Source organism: Prinia subflava (assembly GCF_021018805.1).
Source record: "Prinia subflava isolate CZ2003 ecotype Zambia chromosome W unlocalized genomic scaffold, Cam_Psub_1.2 scaffold_2cwr_NEW, whole genome shotgun sequence".
In the NCBI taxonomy this organism is placed as follows: Eukaryota; Metazoa; Chordata; class Aves; order Passeriformes; family Cisticolidae; genus Prinia; species Prinia subflava.
The window spans coordinates 182,852-194,950 of record NW_026960607.1 but is presented as its reverse complement, the minus strand read 5'-3'; the positions used below and the strand labels follow the sequence as shown (position 1 = coordinate 194,950).

At 44.7% G+C, this 12,099-nt stretch overlaps 1 protein-coding gene across 1 annotated transcript; it reads right to left on the bottom strand.

The window, feature by feature from the left end:
• Positions 1-1,853: 1,853 nt before the first annotated feature.
• On the bottom strand, positions 1,854-7,333 carry SCRG1 (stimulator of chondrogenesis 1). The gene is made up of 2 exons (XM_063424241.1): positions 3,445-7,333; positions 1,854-1,934 (listed from the first exon to the last, which is right to left on the bottom strand). Exons 1-2 carry the CDS (start codon positions 3,678-3,680, stop codon positions 1,880-1,882), a joined length of 291 nt encoding a protein of 96 aa, XP_063280311.1. The 5' UTR covers positions 3,681-7,333; the 3' UTR covers positions 1,854-1,879.
• Between the last annotated feature and the right edge of the window lie 4,766 nt (positions 7,334-12,099).

Below are 12,099 nucleotides of genomic sequence, written 5' to 3'. Positions count from 1 at the left end.
GACTGACTGAAGCAGTGTGATGCTGAGAGCCAGCGGACTGTTAATCATGGACTCAGAGGAATTGTTTGCTATGGCTCAGTTTTATGTATGGTAGCCATTGTGACCTCTGTGGGGAAAGGGCACGTTGTTTGGGGGTTGTGGTTTTGGGACAGAACTTTTGGGGTTCAGAATTTTCAATTGAGTGGTTAAATCTTTCTTGGAATGCTCCTGCCTTTTGCACCGTATATTCCCTTGTATCTTATAAAAATTTAAAAATATGAGGGTGTTGGTTGAATTATGTTAGACTACGCTCGAGATATTTTGAGCAGGTTATTGCAAGGGGTTCAGGGTGAAACCCTGGGTAGCAAAGGCAGAATCAGACCAACATGTAGCCCTCACACCGTCACCTAAATGAAGGTCGGTGAACTTTATACAGGTTTTTTTTTCTTTCTTTTTTCCTGTCACAGAATTGTTCATTTTTCTTTTTTTGTTTTCTTTTTTAATATACTTAAAAGGGTGAGATGTTGCCATGAATTTTCCTGGTTTGCTAAGCGTTCATATTAAAGGAGAAACGTGCAGTTTCTCACGCTGGTGAATTGTAAACACAGGACCATGTTTTGTAAATATTGGCAATGTTATGAATACTTTCTCCAAGAGAAGGGGAGGCTGAATGACAGCCTCCTGGACCAATGTGACAGGAGAGGTGGCAATACCCTTCTCCAATCCATGGTCACCTTGACACAGATATAAAATGGAAAAATAAACTAAGGGCAGGTCTTCTGCCCTGCTGCTCTGTTGCACCCAGATCTGTGTCCCCAGTCTGTGTTCCTGGTTGGGCCTCCACGGTGATAACTGACTTAATAGCTAAAGAGTGTATGTGTGTAAAACAGCAAGTCAGGCTTGCTGCCTGTAAGCCTGGCTTGTTCAGATGGCTGCTTGAAATTATGTGGTCACCTCTCAACACCTGCCAATAGAGATTGTGGTATAACAGAAAAATGGTCAAAATTTTATGTCTCTTTGTATCTATCTCATACATCACAATACCTCTTAAATATTAAGATGATTATCTCTGAGTTTTCTGTAGGTATTGCTTTAAAGGGTAGCCTAAAAAAGCCAGCATTTTAATTTAATTTTGGGGTACTGTATTTCAAAAAGAGCTTGATTAAGAAATTGGTTGTTCTAATATTTTTAGATGTTCAATGCTAAGATTAAGCAATTTAAGGGTTTAGAGATTGCATAGTCAGGGCAGGCAACCAATTAGACATAGGACCCAAGTGTGCTTTAGTGCTGCTGTAGTATTTTAGTTTATGTCAATTTTCACTTTTTTTTATTCCAGTGAAATACTTTCAAATATGGAAATACATGCCTTTTGTATGTGCATATATTTTAAGATGCCTAAACAGAACTCTCTGGGAGCCTCTCTTCAGAAGTGCCAGGGAGTGAGTGGTTTCAGCTTAAAACTGCATTAAAAGTGTGATGGCTGTAATGGAATAGGAAGCTGCGCTGCCATAAGTTTCTCTGAGAGTCGTGTTCCTAAAAACATGAAGGCTTAGGCTTGAAGTTTCTTTGTCCAAACTAGCTAAGGATATTGTTCTGAGTAAGAAGAGTTATGCTTTTTGCTGGGGGATGCATATTAGGATACATTAAGAGCTTGTACAGTCTGTTAAACCAAGGAAATGGCTTTATGGAATATAGGTCAGCTAGTAGATTTGAAAAGAAAACTTCTTACATATTTGATACTGCATAAAGGTATAGAAAGGAAATTCTTTCTACAGTGTAAAGTGAGGCAGTGACTTGTGGTTAGAAAGGGAGTTTTTTTTGTTGGTGATAGTTTTTCCCCTTGAAAACATTATTACATTATTGTAGAATGATGTCTGTTATCTTCACTTGCAGTCTTGAATCATTGACTGTTGCAGGGGATCACAAAAGATACCTTTGGTCCAAAGAAAATATCCCTGAAAGATAGGATCACATATTTAAACAATTAGATGGTTGGTTTATTAGAGCTTTAACATGACATGCATTTCCCGCTGTGGATATTTATTAGCATGTATCACGATATATGTGGGATTATTTTGTTTGTGGGATGTCCTTCCAGAAATGCAAATGCAACTGCAGGTCTGGATGAAGATACTACATTTCTGCCTCTGCTGGCCTGCTGCGGGAGCAACGACAAAACTTTCAATGGCTGACCGGGTTGCAGAACTCCACCCTGGTATTTTAACATTGAGAGAATAAACTTACCGATAGATTATATTATCAAAATTAAGGACTTTGGCATGTGCACACACACTGTTTTAGTGGAGTTTGTCCCGAGAGCACAGATGCAAAGCAGGTCTTGTGTACCCCAGAATGGTGGAAGGAGTACTTTCTTCTGTATTTGTATTAAACAAAGAGGCTCTACTATGCTTCTCAAAGGCTGGAGACCCAAAGGGTGCTTCAGGGTGAGGACACCACATCTGGTTTTAGGGAAAGTTAAAGATGAAAATCTTACTTAAACCCTGCTCTCAGTTTGAATGTGAGATTTTTATCTTTAGAAGTCTTTCTCATTTGGTTCAACTTGAGTCCCCTGCAGGAGTGCTGAAAAGTTGCCTTTATTGGATTTTAGGGGACTTGAGAAATGAGTGTTGAGAAGCACATATAAAAACCTTTTTTTTCTTGCCTATATAATGCCATCACATTTTGGTGCCTCTGAAGTAGCAAGTTTTGAACTGTTGATATTTCTAATCCAAATTTACTGAAGAAAAGATGTTGCTGAAAAGCTGAATGAAAAAATACCTCTTAATACATTTTATTACCTAAAACCAGTATGGACTGATGGTGTTTATTTAACTCAGTTATGTTCTTTCTATGTAACCACAAGTTCAGTGAGAACTTCACTGTTCCAATTTTGTCAGCAGTGCAACCAAGCCAGAGAGATGTTGATGTTCTTGGGCTCATTCTTTGCCTTGCCTTAAACAAGTATGTGTGAACCCCTGTGCCCCTCCTTTGCTTTTCTGCTTTTAACAGCTATTTTTACAGAATTACTTGTTCAACTGACGTGTGCATGCACTTTAGAATAGCAATACAGTTCTCTTCCATAGAATAGAAATTAAATATTTTTTTGTGGTCTTGAAAACATCTTCATTGCAAAATGCTGTGATTAGGGTTTGATGTAGTTATTCTTAGTTTGGGTTAGATAGAGGAGTCAAAAGTTGGGTGATTCATATGCTGAAGTCTCTGTTAATAGGACAAGGAGGTTTACAAAATATGCTGAGCACATCCTAGGTGAGCCCCTGAAAAACAAATCCTCAAAACTGACAGTAACAGAAAATTGGCTATATCTTGGTATCATTTCAAACCATCTGAAGTGATGAATTTCTTTAAAATGATAGCTTACTCTGCATGTGGAAACTGTAAAACGATGGAAATATAATGTAGTTGTGAAGAACTACACAGGTTTACATGAAATGACTGTGATCTTACTTTGGGCAGCAGAGCAATTCATTCAAGTTGCAGTAACAGATCACCTCACAGCCCTTCCCTTCCCAAAAGTGATCTTGCAGACCATCGTCAATGTGTCGGAGGTTCTCCTTGCTTTCGGGGATGGTGTGACAGCTGTGCTCCTTGAGGGCCCTCTTGTAACAGGAAGGGTGCTGGGAAGGCACCGCGGAGGTACCCAGGAGGGTGCTCAGCAGCAGCAGAACCGAGACCATCTTCATTTTTGCCAAGCTTCCTACAGCAGGGTGCTAAAGAGAAACGAGGTATGTGACACAGGTGTTGCTGCTGAACAGACCTCTTTCCCTGATTTGCTTTCTGCCTTGCATTTTTCTTTCCTGTGAAGTTTTGGTCATTTGAGCCTGAATGCTGGAGAGTGTTTTCTCCTAGAAGGTAAATAATATTGCAGCAGAATTGATATTCATTACTTTCTGTACAACCTTGGGAATCCTTTCATTGGGAATTGAGGCTTCTGATGCTGGCAATTTTGTTGTTTCTTTGGCCTCTCACCTTGAGAAAATTGCTTTGAGCTGGCTGTGTTGTCTTGGTGGTGTAAGTGATTGTATCGATTACCACCAAACCAGGGGGAAATGTCTGGGTGTGTGTCCTTGCCTTCCTGGCCACTTTGCCTGTCAAAACAAGAGTGACTCACATAAAATAAATAGTATCCTTCCCCATCAAAGTTGTGGAAAAACTGCTTGCTGATTGAATCCTGTGTCATGGGCTGTGTGAGAAACTGAGGCATTAGGCAGCCGAGGAAGCCGAAGCAGTCTACAGTGCTGCTGTGCTGGGCTCTGGTATGATACAGCATGATGGACAATCTTCCTTACTGTGTTTTTTTAGTACTACACACTACTTAGTTGAGTCTTGCTACTGGAGGTCATTATGGTTTAACTGTTTTTTTAAAAGATGGGATAAATTGTCCCTTGCATAACTCCTGCTGCATTAGCAATTGATGAGAGATGGGAAGACTGATTTGGTGATCAGAATTCAATTTTACTCAAGTTTCCCAAAAGCTTATATACTATTTCAAACAGGTTAATAATTTCTACTACAATAATCAGGTTAAACATCACACAGAAAACTCATGCATTTTACAACAATTCTTTGCTTGCAGAAGTTGATTGAATCTTCTCTCTTCCCGTAAGCAGGTGTAATCCCATCTCCTGTAATTTTCACAGTTCTGTTTGTTCCTGCCATGGCATCTAGGTTATCAAACTAGCTATGCTAATCAAGTCTGTTTGACTCTCTGCCTTGTGTATTCCCAGATCTCCCCCTTCTGTATCAACCAAGAACACCCCCTTGATGGCTTTATTAATTAATCTCTGCACACACTGAAGCAAGCAAGGTATCATAACTAATACAATTATTATTAAAATCATTACATGCATTCCTATCCCAAGATAATCTTTTAGCCAAGGTGTGAAACCCTAGCTACTAAACAGGTTATCTATCCAAGATCCAGATTCTACCTTTAAACACACTGTAAAATATAAGGAATAATTATAACAATACATAATATAATGTCTAATACATATAAGCTTATTTTAACTAAATTTCTAATTTATTTATGGAGTCTTTAGTGTCTTAGGAGTTTATTCAGCTATTCAAATCTATCATCTGTTTGCAGGTTTTACACTTTCTTTTAGGGCTGAGGCTTCACGATTTTGCAACACAAACTGAATCTGTTACCAGATTAAAAGGAACAGAAAAAATTTGAAAAGCTCTGACAACAGTAGCAAGTTCAATAATTTGAGGGGATTTAAGTCTGTCGTTGAACAATTCAAGAAATTAAAAACATACAAGGCTTTGCATAATCTTTCAGCAGGAGTGTCCCCGGCTCCCTCCTTTTGTTGTAACAGAAGACGTTTGAGAGAGCCATGGGCACGTTCTATAATTGATTGTCCTGTGGGTGAGTGAGTTATGCCCCTTTTGTGAGTGATACCCCATAAGGAGAAGAAGTTTGCAACTCTACGGGAAATTTATGCGGGTCCATTATCTGTCTTAATCTGTTGCGGAATTCCTAAGGTGGCAAAGGCAGCAGCGAAATGATGGCAGGCGTCTTTCCCTGTCTCTCCCGTGTGAGCTGAGGCAAACAGAGCACCTGAAAAAGTATCAATCGAAGCATGCACAAATTTCAAGCAGCCAAAGTCAGGAATGTGTGTCACATCTGTCTGCCAAATTTGTAGGCTCTATAGACCTCTCGGGTTGACCCCTGTGTTCACATTAGGAAGGGAGCAATGCTGACAGTCAGGGCATATAGAAATTATATTAGCGGCTTGTGCTGGAGTTAATCGGAAAAGTCTTACCAAAGCCCCAGCATTTTGATGGAAAAAGGAGTGACTCAGTTTAGCTTGTTCTATTTTGTTAGGCAAAACATGCTGCACTGATAAGGTTAACAAGTCTGCCTGGGCATTACCTTCAGTGAGAAAGACGATTGGAATGTGACCTGATATGCATCACAAAGGAAGGAGCCGCAGGGAGACCTGCAGTTTTAACCAGGAAAAAAGAATGTCATTTTTAACATTTTTCAAAACAGAATTCTCTGCTCTCTGTACAATACCTGAATGTAGCAAGAGCAGGATGACTTATAGAATAAAGGCAGAGCTATCCCAAACTGGGCCTCAGATTTGGGCCTGCTAGGCCTCAATGTTTAGCCTGCGTAGAACTAGATAATCTTGTGACGTAGTTAGGAATTCACTTAAGGTGTGTACATGCTTTAGCTGAGATAGTTAGGATGGAAATATGGTTGCTGCCTTAAACTGTAATAGCTTACATATTTGTCCATGCTCACTGCCAATAGAAATGCACCTGTTACTGTAAACTATTCTTACTGTATATAACCAGCCATCTCGTGAATAAAGAGAACATATGTTATAACCATATTGGTTTGACCTCCGTTGCTCGGTCTCTAGCTTCACGATTAAGTCTCAGATTTCAACTGAAACATATGCGGAGTCAGTAATCAGATTAAAAGGTGTGCTGAATTTCTGAAACACTCTGACCAGAGCACCTAACTCCACCGTTTGTGGAGACCCTTCAACAACAGCAATATCAGATTGCCAAGTTCCATCTTCAGGGTCCCTCCATACAATCACTGTGGGAAATATGGTTATTTAATTCATGTTCTATAAATAATTATAGATTGGGAACTGTGATATATATTGTATAAAGGTATGTGTGTGTCTGCTCAACCCGCACGTTTCACGAACTTCTGGAAAGCACCTCCCTGATCTCCCGGGTTCCAAAAATAGAAGGTGAGAATGACTTGCCCCTGCCTATGTGCAGCTAAACTCATCGGGACTCGCAACGGTCAAACGCTACGTGCCAGCAAAGACGTGCCAGCGAGGACTTACATCGGTCATCACACACCTCTACGACAGTTACTCAAAGCAAGGACTAACTCTGGACATTAGCATTTGAATGTGCCCGGGGACCCTTTCGGGATTTAATGTAAATAAAGTTAATGGCCGATGATTAGAGAAACAATGGGAGGAAAGTTGCCGAGGGGGAAACTAAGGGTATTTAAGTTGGGCCTTTAGGTGGGCAAATTTGTGAACCCAGCTAGAGACACCGGCTGCCAGGTCCTGTGTCTCTGGGGTCACCCTTGGCTCTACTTTTCCCGGGAGAACTTCGGTCAAGTAAGTTTGCTGTTCGTGGGGTTCGTATTGTTTTGTTTTTATTGTTTGAAATTGTTATAATTTGATTCTAAATTTTGTGATTTGGATGTTAATAAACCAAACTATTGAATTTGGCAATAAATTTGTCCTGGCGTTTATAACAATCACTGATTTATGGGTTTTCCCAGACCCATCTGTGAATATTGTCATAGCTTGCAAAGGAGTCTCACTTCTCTTTGGCTTGGGGATTAAATTAAAAGACGAACTCAATAATTTGTGTTTAGGTGGATGGATAGATATCTGCCCTGGGAAATCTGTTAAAGCAATTTGCAATTTTTCAGATATCTGTAGCAACCAATTCAAATAAAACAGTGTGAGAAGTAGATAGATACGATCAAAATCTTTCCCAGCCAAAGAGGTCAGTCTTTGACGAGCCTTGACAATCAACATGGCCATAAGTTCATCTTGCATGGAAATAGTCTTGGGCATATTGTTAGGCAAAAAGACCCATTCGATAATTAGCAGAGGGTCTGTTTTTTCTGAGTCCCACTGAAATATTAAGGCATAAGGCTGTTTGTTAGGATTCAGAATGATTAGCCACACTGGCAGTTCTGGAGCCCACCTAGCTGATTGCCTCTGAGAGATAGCATCAGCTACCTTTTGAAGCGCAATTTGTGCTTCTCTGTTTAAGCCTCTGGGTGATAAGAGGTTGGGCTCTCTTCCCAGGAGGGCAAACAATGGCTCTAAATCTGCATTTGAAATCCCAAGCAAGGGTCATACCCAATTTATTGTTCCCAGCAGTTTTTGTGCATCATGTAATGTGTTGATTTCAGTTGAAATTTGCAAGGGTTGTGCAGAAATAGAATGCATGCCTATTCGACGGCCCAAATATTTCCAGGGAGATATCTTTTGAACCTTTTCAGAAGCAATGGTGAGGCCCTCTGAGGTAACAGCTTGGCAGACAGCCTGCACTGCTTCCTCCACTCAACCCACAGTTTCTGCAGAGATAAGAATATCATCCATATAATGATACAACAGAACATCAGGCATTCGTTCCCGTATCAGGCTCAGGGTTTTTGCCACGTACCACTGGCACAAAATTGGGCTATTTCGCATTCCTTGGGGAAGTGATAACCAATGATATCGATTTAGCGGTGCCTGCATATTAATGCTCGGCACAGAAAAGCTAAATTTGGGTGCATCATCTGGATGCAGCGGAATGTCAGAAAAACAATCCTTTAAATCAATTACTGTTAGATGCCAATTTCTAGGAATCATAGAAGGGGAAGGGAGGCCTGGCTGTAGGGGCCCCATTCCCTCAATTACCTAATTTATTTTCCTCAAGTCATGCAACAGCCTCCACCCCCCAGACCGCTTTTTAATTACAAACACGGGTGAATTCCAAGGGCTATTAGATGGGACTATGTGTCCCTTTTCCAGTTGTACCTGTACAAGTTCTTGTACTATGCGCAGTTTTTCTAATGACATGGGCCATTGGTCTACCCAAACTGGATCAGAGGATTTCCAAGTCAATTTGGGGGTGTCACGTGCCCCAATGACCCTTATACAAAATTTGACTGCATAAAAATTCCCCATTGAGATAGAACATCTCTCCCCCACAAAACTAGCGGTGCAGACAGCACAAAAGGACTGACAATAGCTACTTTCCCCTCAGGCCCTGTGATCTATGTTGGCTTTGATAGCTTTCACGGTTTCCACCCACCCTTGAGAGGACCTGGGAAGAGTCCATAGATTTCCTGTAGGGAGACAAAAACTGAGCAATTAGACAGCGTTACTGCACTTCTTGGGGGGGCTGCACTGATGGTCGGAGATGGTCCTGCGGGCAGGGCCTGCGCTGGCTGGAAGCTGAAGGTTGGTTCTGGTTGCTGTGTCAGCTGCTGCGTCTGCTGTAGGATTTATGTCTGCGCTCGTTGCTGTCCCGTGCTGTGAGATGATTTGCTGTAAAAGCTGGCCATTTGGTGAAACTTGAAGAGGCATTGATTAGCGAAATAAAGGCAAAGTCTCTGTCTTTAAGGGCTTTCTTTTTTATCCGTAACCAGTTGTTATGCCTATTTGAAGCGAGTAAGTCTGGATCTTTTTCGGGGCCGGGGTCAAAAGACTCTCCATCACTGCTAGAGTCAGAGTCCCCATAAGCAATTAGTGTTTGGCGGCTCTGGGGTCGCTGGTGGGATCCCGGTGGGGCTGCAGCTGGCGGCTGGGCTCTATCCCTGGCGTTCGTCAGGGAGGGGGTGCGGACGGGGGACGGGGAGCGGGGAGCGGGGCCTGGGCAGGTTTCGGTCTGGCACGGCCGCCGGGGCTGTCTCCGTGGTAGCCTCGCAGGCTGCCTCGCTCCCCCCCTCTTTTTTAATCGCGTCCATGACTGTCCTTCAGGCAGGAAGCAGACGTAGCTCTGGCTCGTGGCCAGGCAGCGTAGCCAGGTTGTTAGGAACGAAAGAAAAGAAAAAAAAAAAAAAAAACAACAACAACAAAACAACAAAACAACCACCCCACAACTGACCCTCTCCTGGCTAGAGTAACACCCCCCCCACACCCCAGACAATCTGAGTAGGGAGAGCTGCCCTGAAGGAAAGTTGCCTGGCAACTTTTCCCTACCTAATTGAAATGTGAAAAGAAGCTGCCCACACCTAGATAGCCCTATTGTCCTCTGTAACTACCTCATTTAGCAAGAGTAACTTCGGCTATGACCAGGACAAATGCATATGCATTTGGATATGCAGATAGGGCAGGGCCGCCCCCGTGGATCCTGGGAGGTTTTTTTTGGGGAAACTGCACCCCAGGACAGGAAGCTGGATTCGTCAGAAGAGAATTGGATAGTGCCCTGGCTGAGCGGGGAGTGGATGCACCTCCTGGCCTGGTTTGAAGATTGGCCATGACCTGTGAGGAGCCTGAATGGAATGGGAACTGGCCAGCTGAGCTGACTGATGCAGAGAATGGGAAACTCTTGAAACTTTTCCCTGAGGGCAAAGAGCTGACTGCCAGTGCTCTGCCTTCTGATGGTCGACCAGAGAGAACTGCCAGCTGTTTCTATGGGAACAAGGACTCAGCATCCACTGGGACAGCACCTGCTCCTTCAGATGGCTGCAGTAGTGTGGAAAACTCCGATCGGACTTTGCAATCCTGCTGATGATTTTAATAATGAGCTGATCACTTTAATAAAGAGCTGAATATTAATAAAGGCATATGCCCTGTTCTTTTCAATTGGGGGCTCGTCCGGGATAGCCACGCCCACAAAGGACCACCCCCGAAGAAGACGATCATCTGCTTCGAGGGATCCTTGGGAATCGCTGGCTACCCCCGGACCTTGGCATCAGCGTGGGACCAAGCAGCACAGAAGAATGCAGGATCGGCCCTGGGATCAGCGCTGGATCGGCCCTGGGATCATCGTGAGACCAAGCAAAGCAGAAGAACGCCAGATGGGTGAGATAAATCCGTGGTGGAAATGGGAGGCGAGTGAATGAGTGCTTGAGTGAGATGGGGGCCGGCAGCTCGGACCCCCAGAGCGAAAGTGGACCCCCTAGTATCGCGTTTCCGGTCTCCCGAGAGGGTGCCGGCCGAGAACGGGCGGGAAGCGAATGGCATAGAAGAGTGACTGAGGTGCCTCCTTGGGGGAGGGCCCCATCGAGCGTGCAAAGGCTCTTGAGGTGTGAGGTAAGATCCTCAGCAGGGCAGGTGAGAGGTCCCTGGCAGGGCTGCCCCAGAAGGCAGATGAGAGGACATCCCCAACAGGGAAAGTAATGTCCCTGGCAGGGCTGCCCCAGAAGGCAGATGAGAGGAGATCCCCAACAGGGAAGGTAATGTCCCTGGCAGGGCTGCCCCAGAAGGCAGGTGAGAGGAGGACCCCAGCAGGGCAGGTGAGAGGTCTCTGGCAGGGCTGCTCCAGAAGGCAAGTGAAAGAAGATCCCTGGCACAGCAGGATGCCCCATCAGGCAGGCGAGGGATGATCCCTGGCAGAGCAGGTGCAAGGTAATGTCCCTGGCATAACAAGACAAGATGCTCCAGTAGGCAGGCAAGAGAAGATCCCCAGCAGGGCAAGTGAGAGGCCCCTGGCAGGGTTACTCCAGAAGGCAGGTGAGAGGAGATCCCCAGCAGGGCAGGTGAGAGGTCTCTGGCAGGGCTGCTCCAGAAAGCAAGTGAAAGAAGATCCCTGGCACAGCAGGATGCCCCATCAGGCAGGCGAGAGATGATCCCCGGCAGAGCAGGTGCAAGGTAATGTCCCTGGCATAACAAGACAAGATGCTCCAGTAGGCAGGCAAGAGAAGATCCCCAGCAGGGCAAGTGAGAGGCCCCTGGCAGGGTTACTCCAGAAGGCAGATGAGAGAAGATCCTCAGCAGGGCAGGTGAGAGGTCCCTGGCAGGGCTGCTCCAGAAGGGAATTGAAAGAGGATCCCTGGCACGGCAAGATGCCCCATCAGGCAGACGAGGAAAGATCCCCGGCAGAGCAGGTGCAAGGTAATGTCCCCGGCATGGCAAAACAAGATGCCCCAGTAGGCAGGTGAGAAAAAGTCCCTGGCAGGGCAGGTAGAAAGTCTCGGGCAGGGCAGGATGCCCTGACAGGCAGGCAAGGAAGATCCCTAATAGGGCAAGTGGGAAGTCCCTGGCAGGATAGGGCATGATGTCCCAGGAGGCAGGTGGGCTGTCCCCAAGAGAGTTTAAGCATATCCGGGCAAGCAAGTAAGATATCATTAGCAAGCAGGAAAGCAGGCATAAAGGTGAGGAAACAGACAAGAAAGCAGACAGGCAAGCAAGAAGGCAAGCAAGATTTATGAGCAAAAAAAGGCAAACAAAAAGAGCAGCCAGATAAACAAAAAGGGAGGCGAAGGGGACTCGGCCAGAGTTCGGGTGTGAGGCTCGGCAGGACGTTCGACCTCACCCCAGCAGGGAGTTCGAGTCTCCTAAGCCTAGGGGGCAAGGGGGGCTTGGCCGGAGTTCAGGTGTGAGGCTCGGCAGGATGTTCGACCTCAGCCTGGCAGGGAGTTCAAGCCTCCTAACCCTTGTAGGAAAG

What these genes read in the sequence shown, in the direction of transcription:
- SCRG1 (XM_063424241.1), bottom strand. Translation starts at nt 3,680, where the DNA reads ATGAAGATGGTCTCGGTTCTGCTGCTGCTGAGCACCCTCCTGGGTACC. An exon ending in GAATTGCTCTGCTGCCCAAA is followed by an intron (nt 1,935 to 3,444) that starts GTAAGATCACAG and finishes CCTATCTTTCAG; the next exon opens with GGATATTTTCTTTGGACCAA.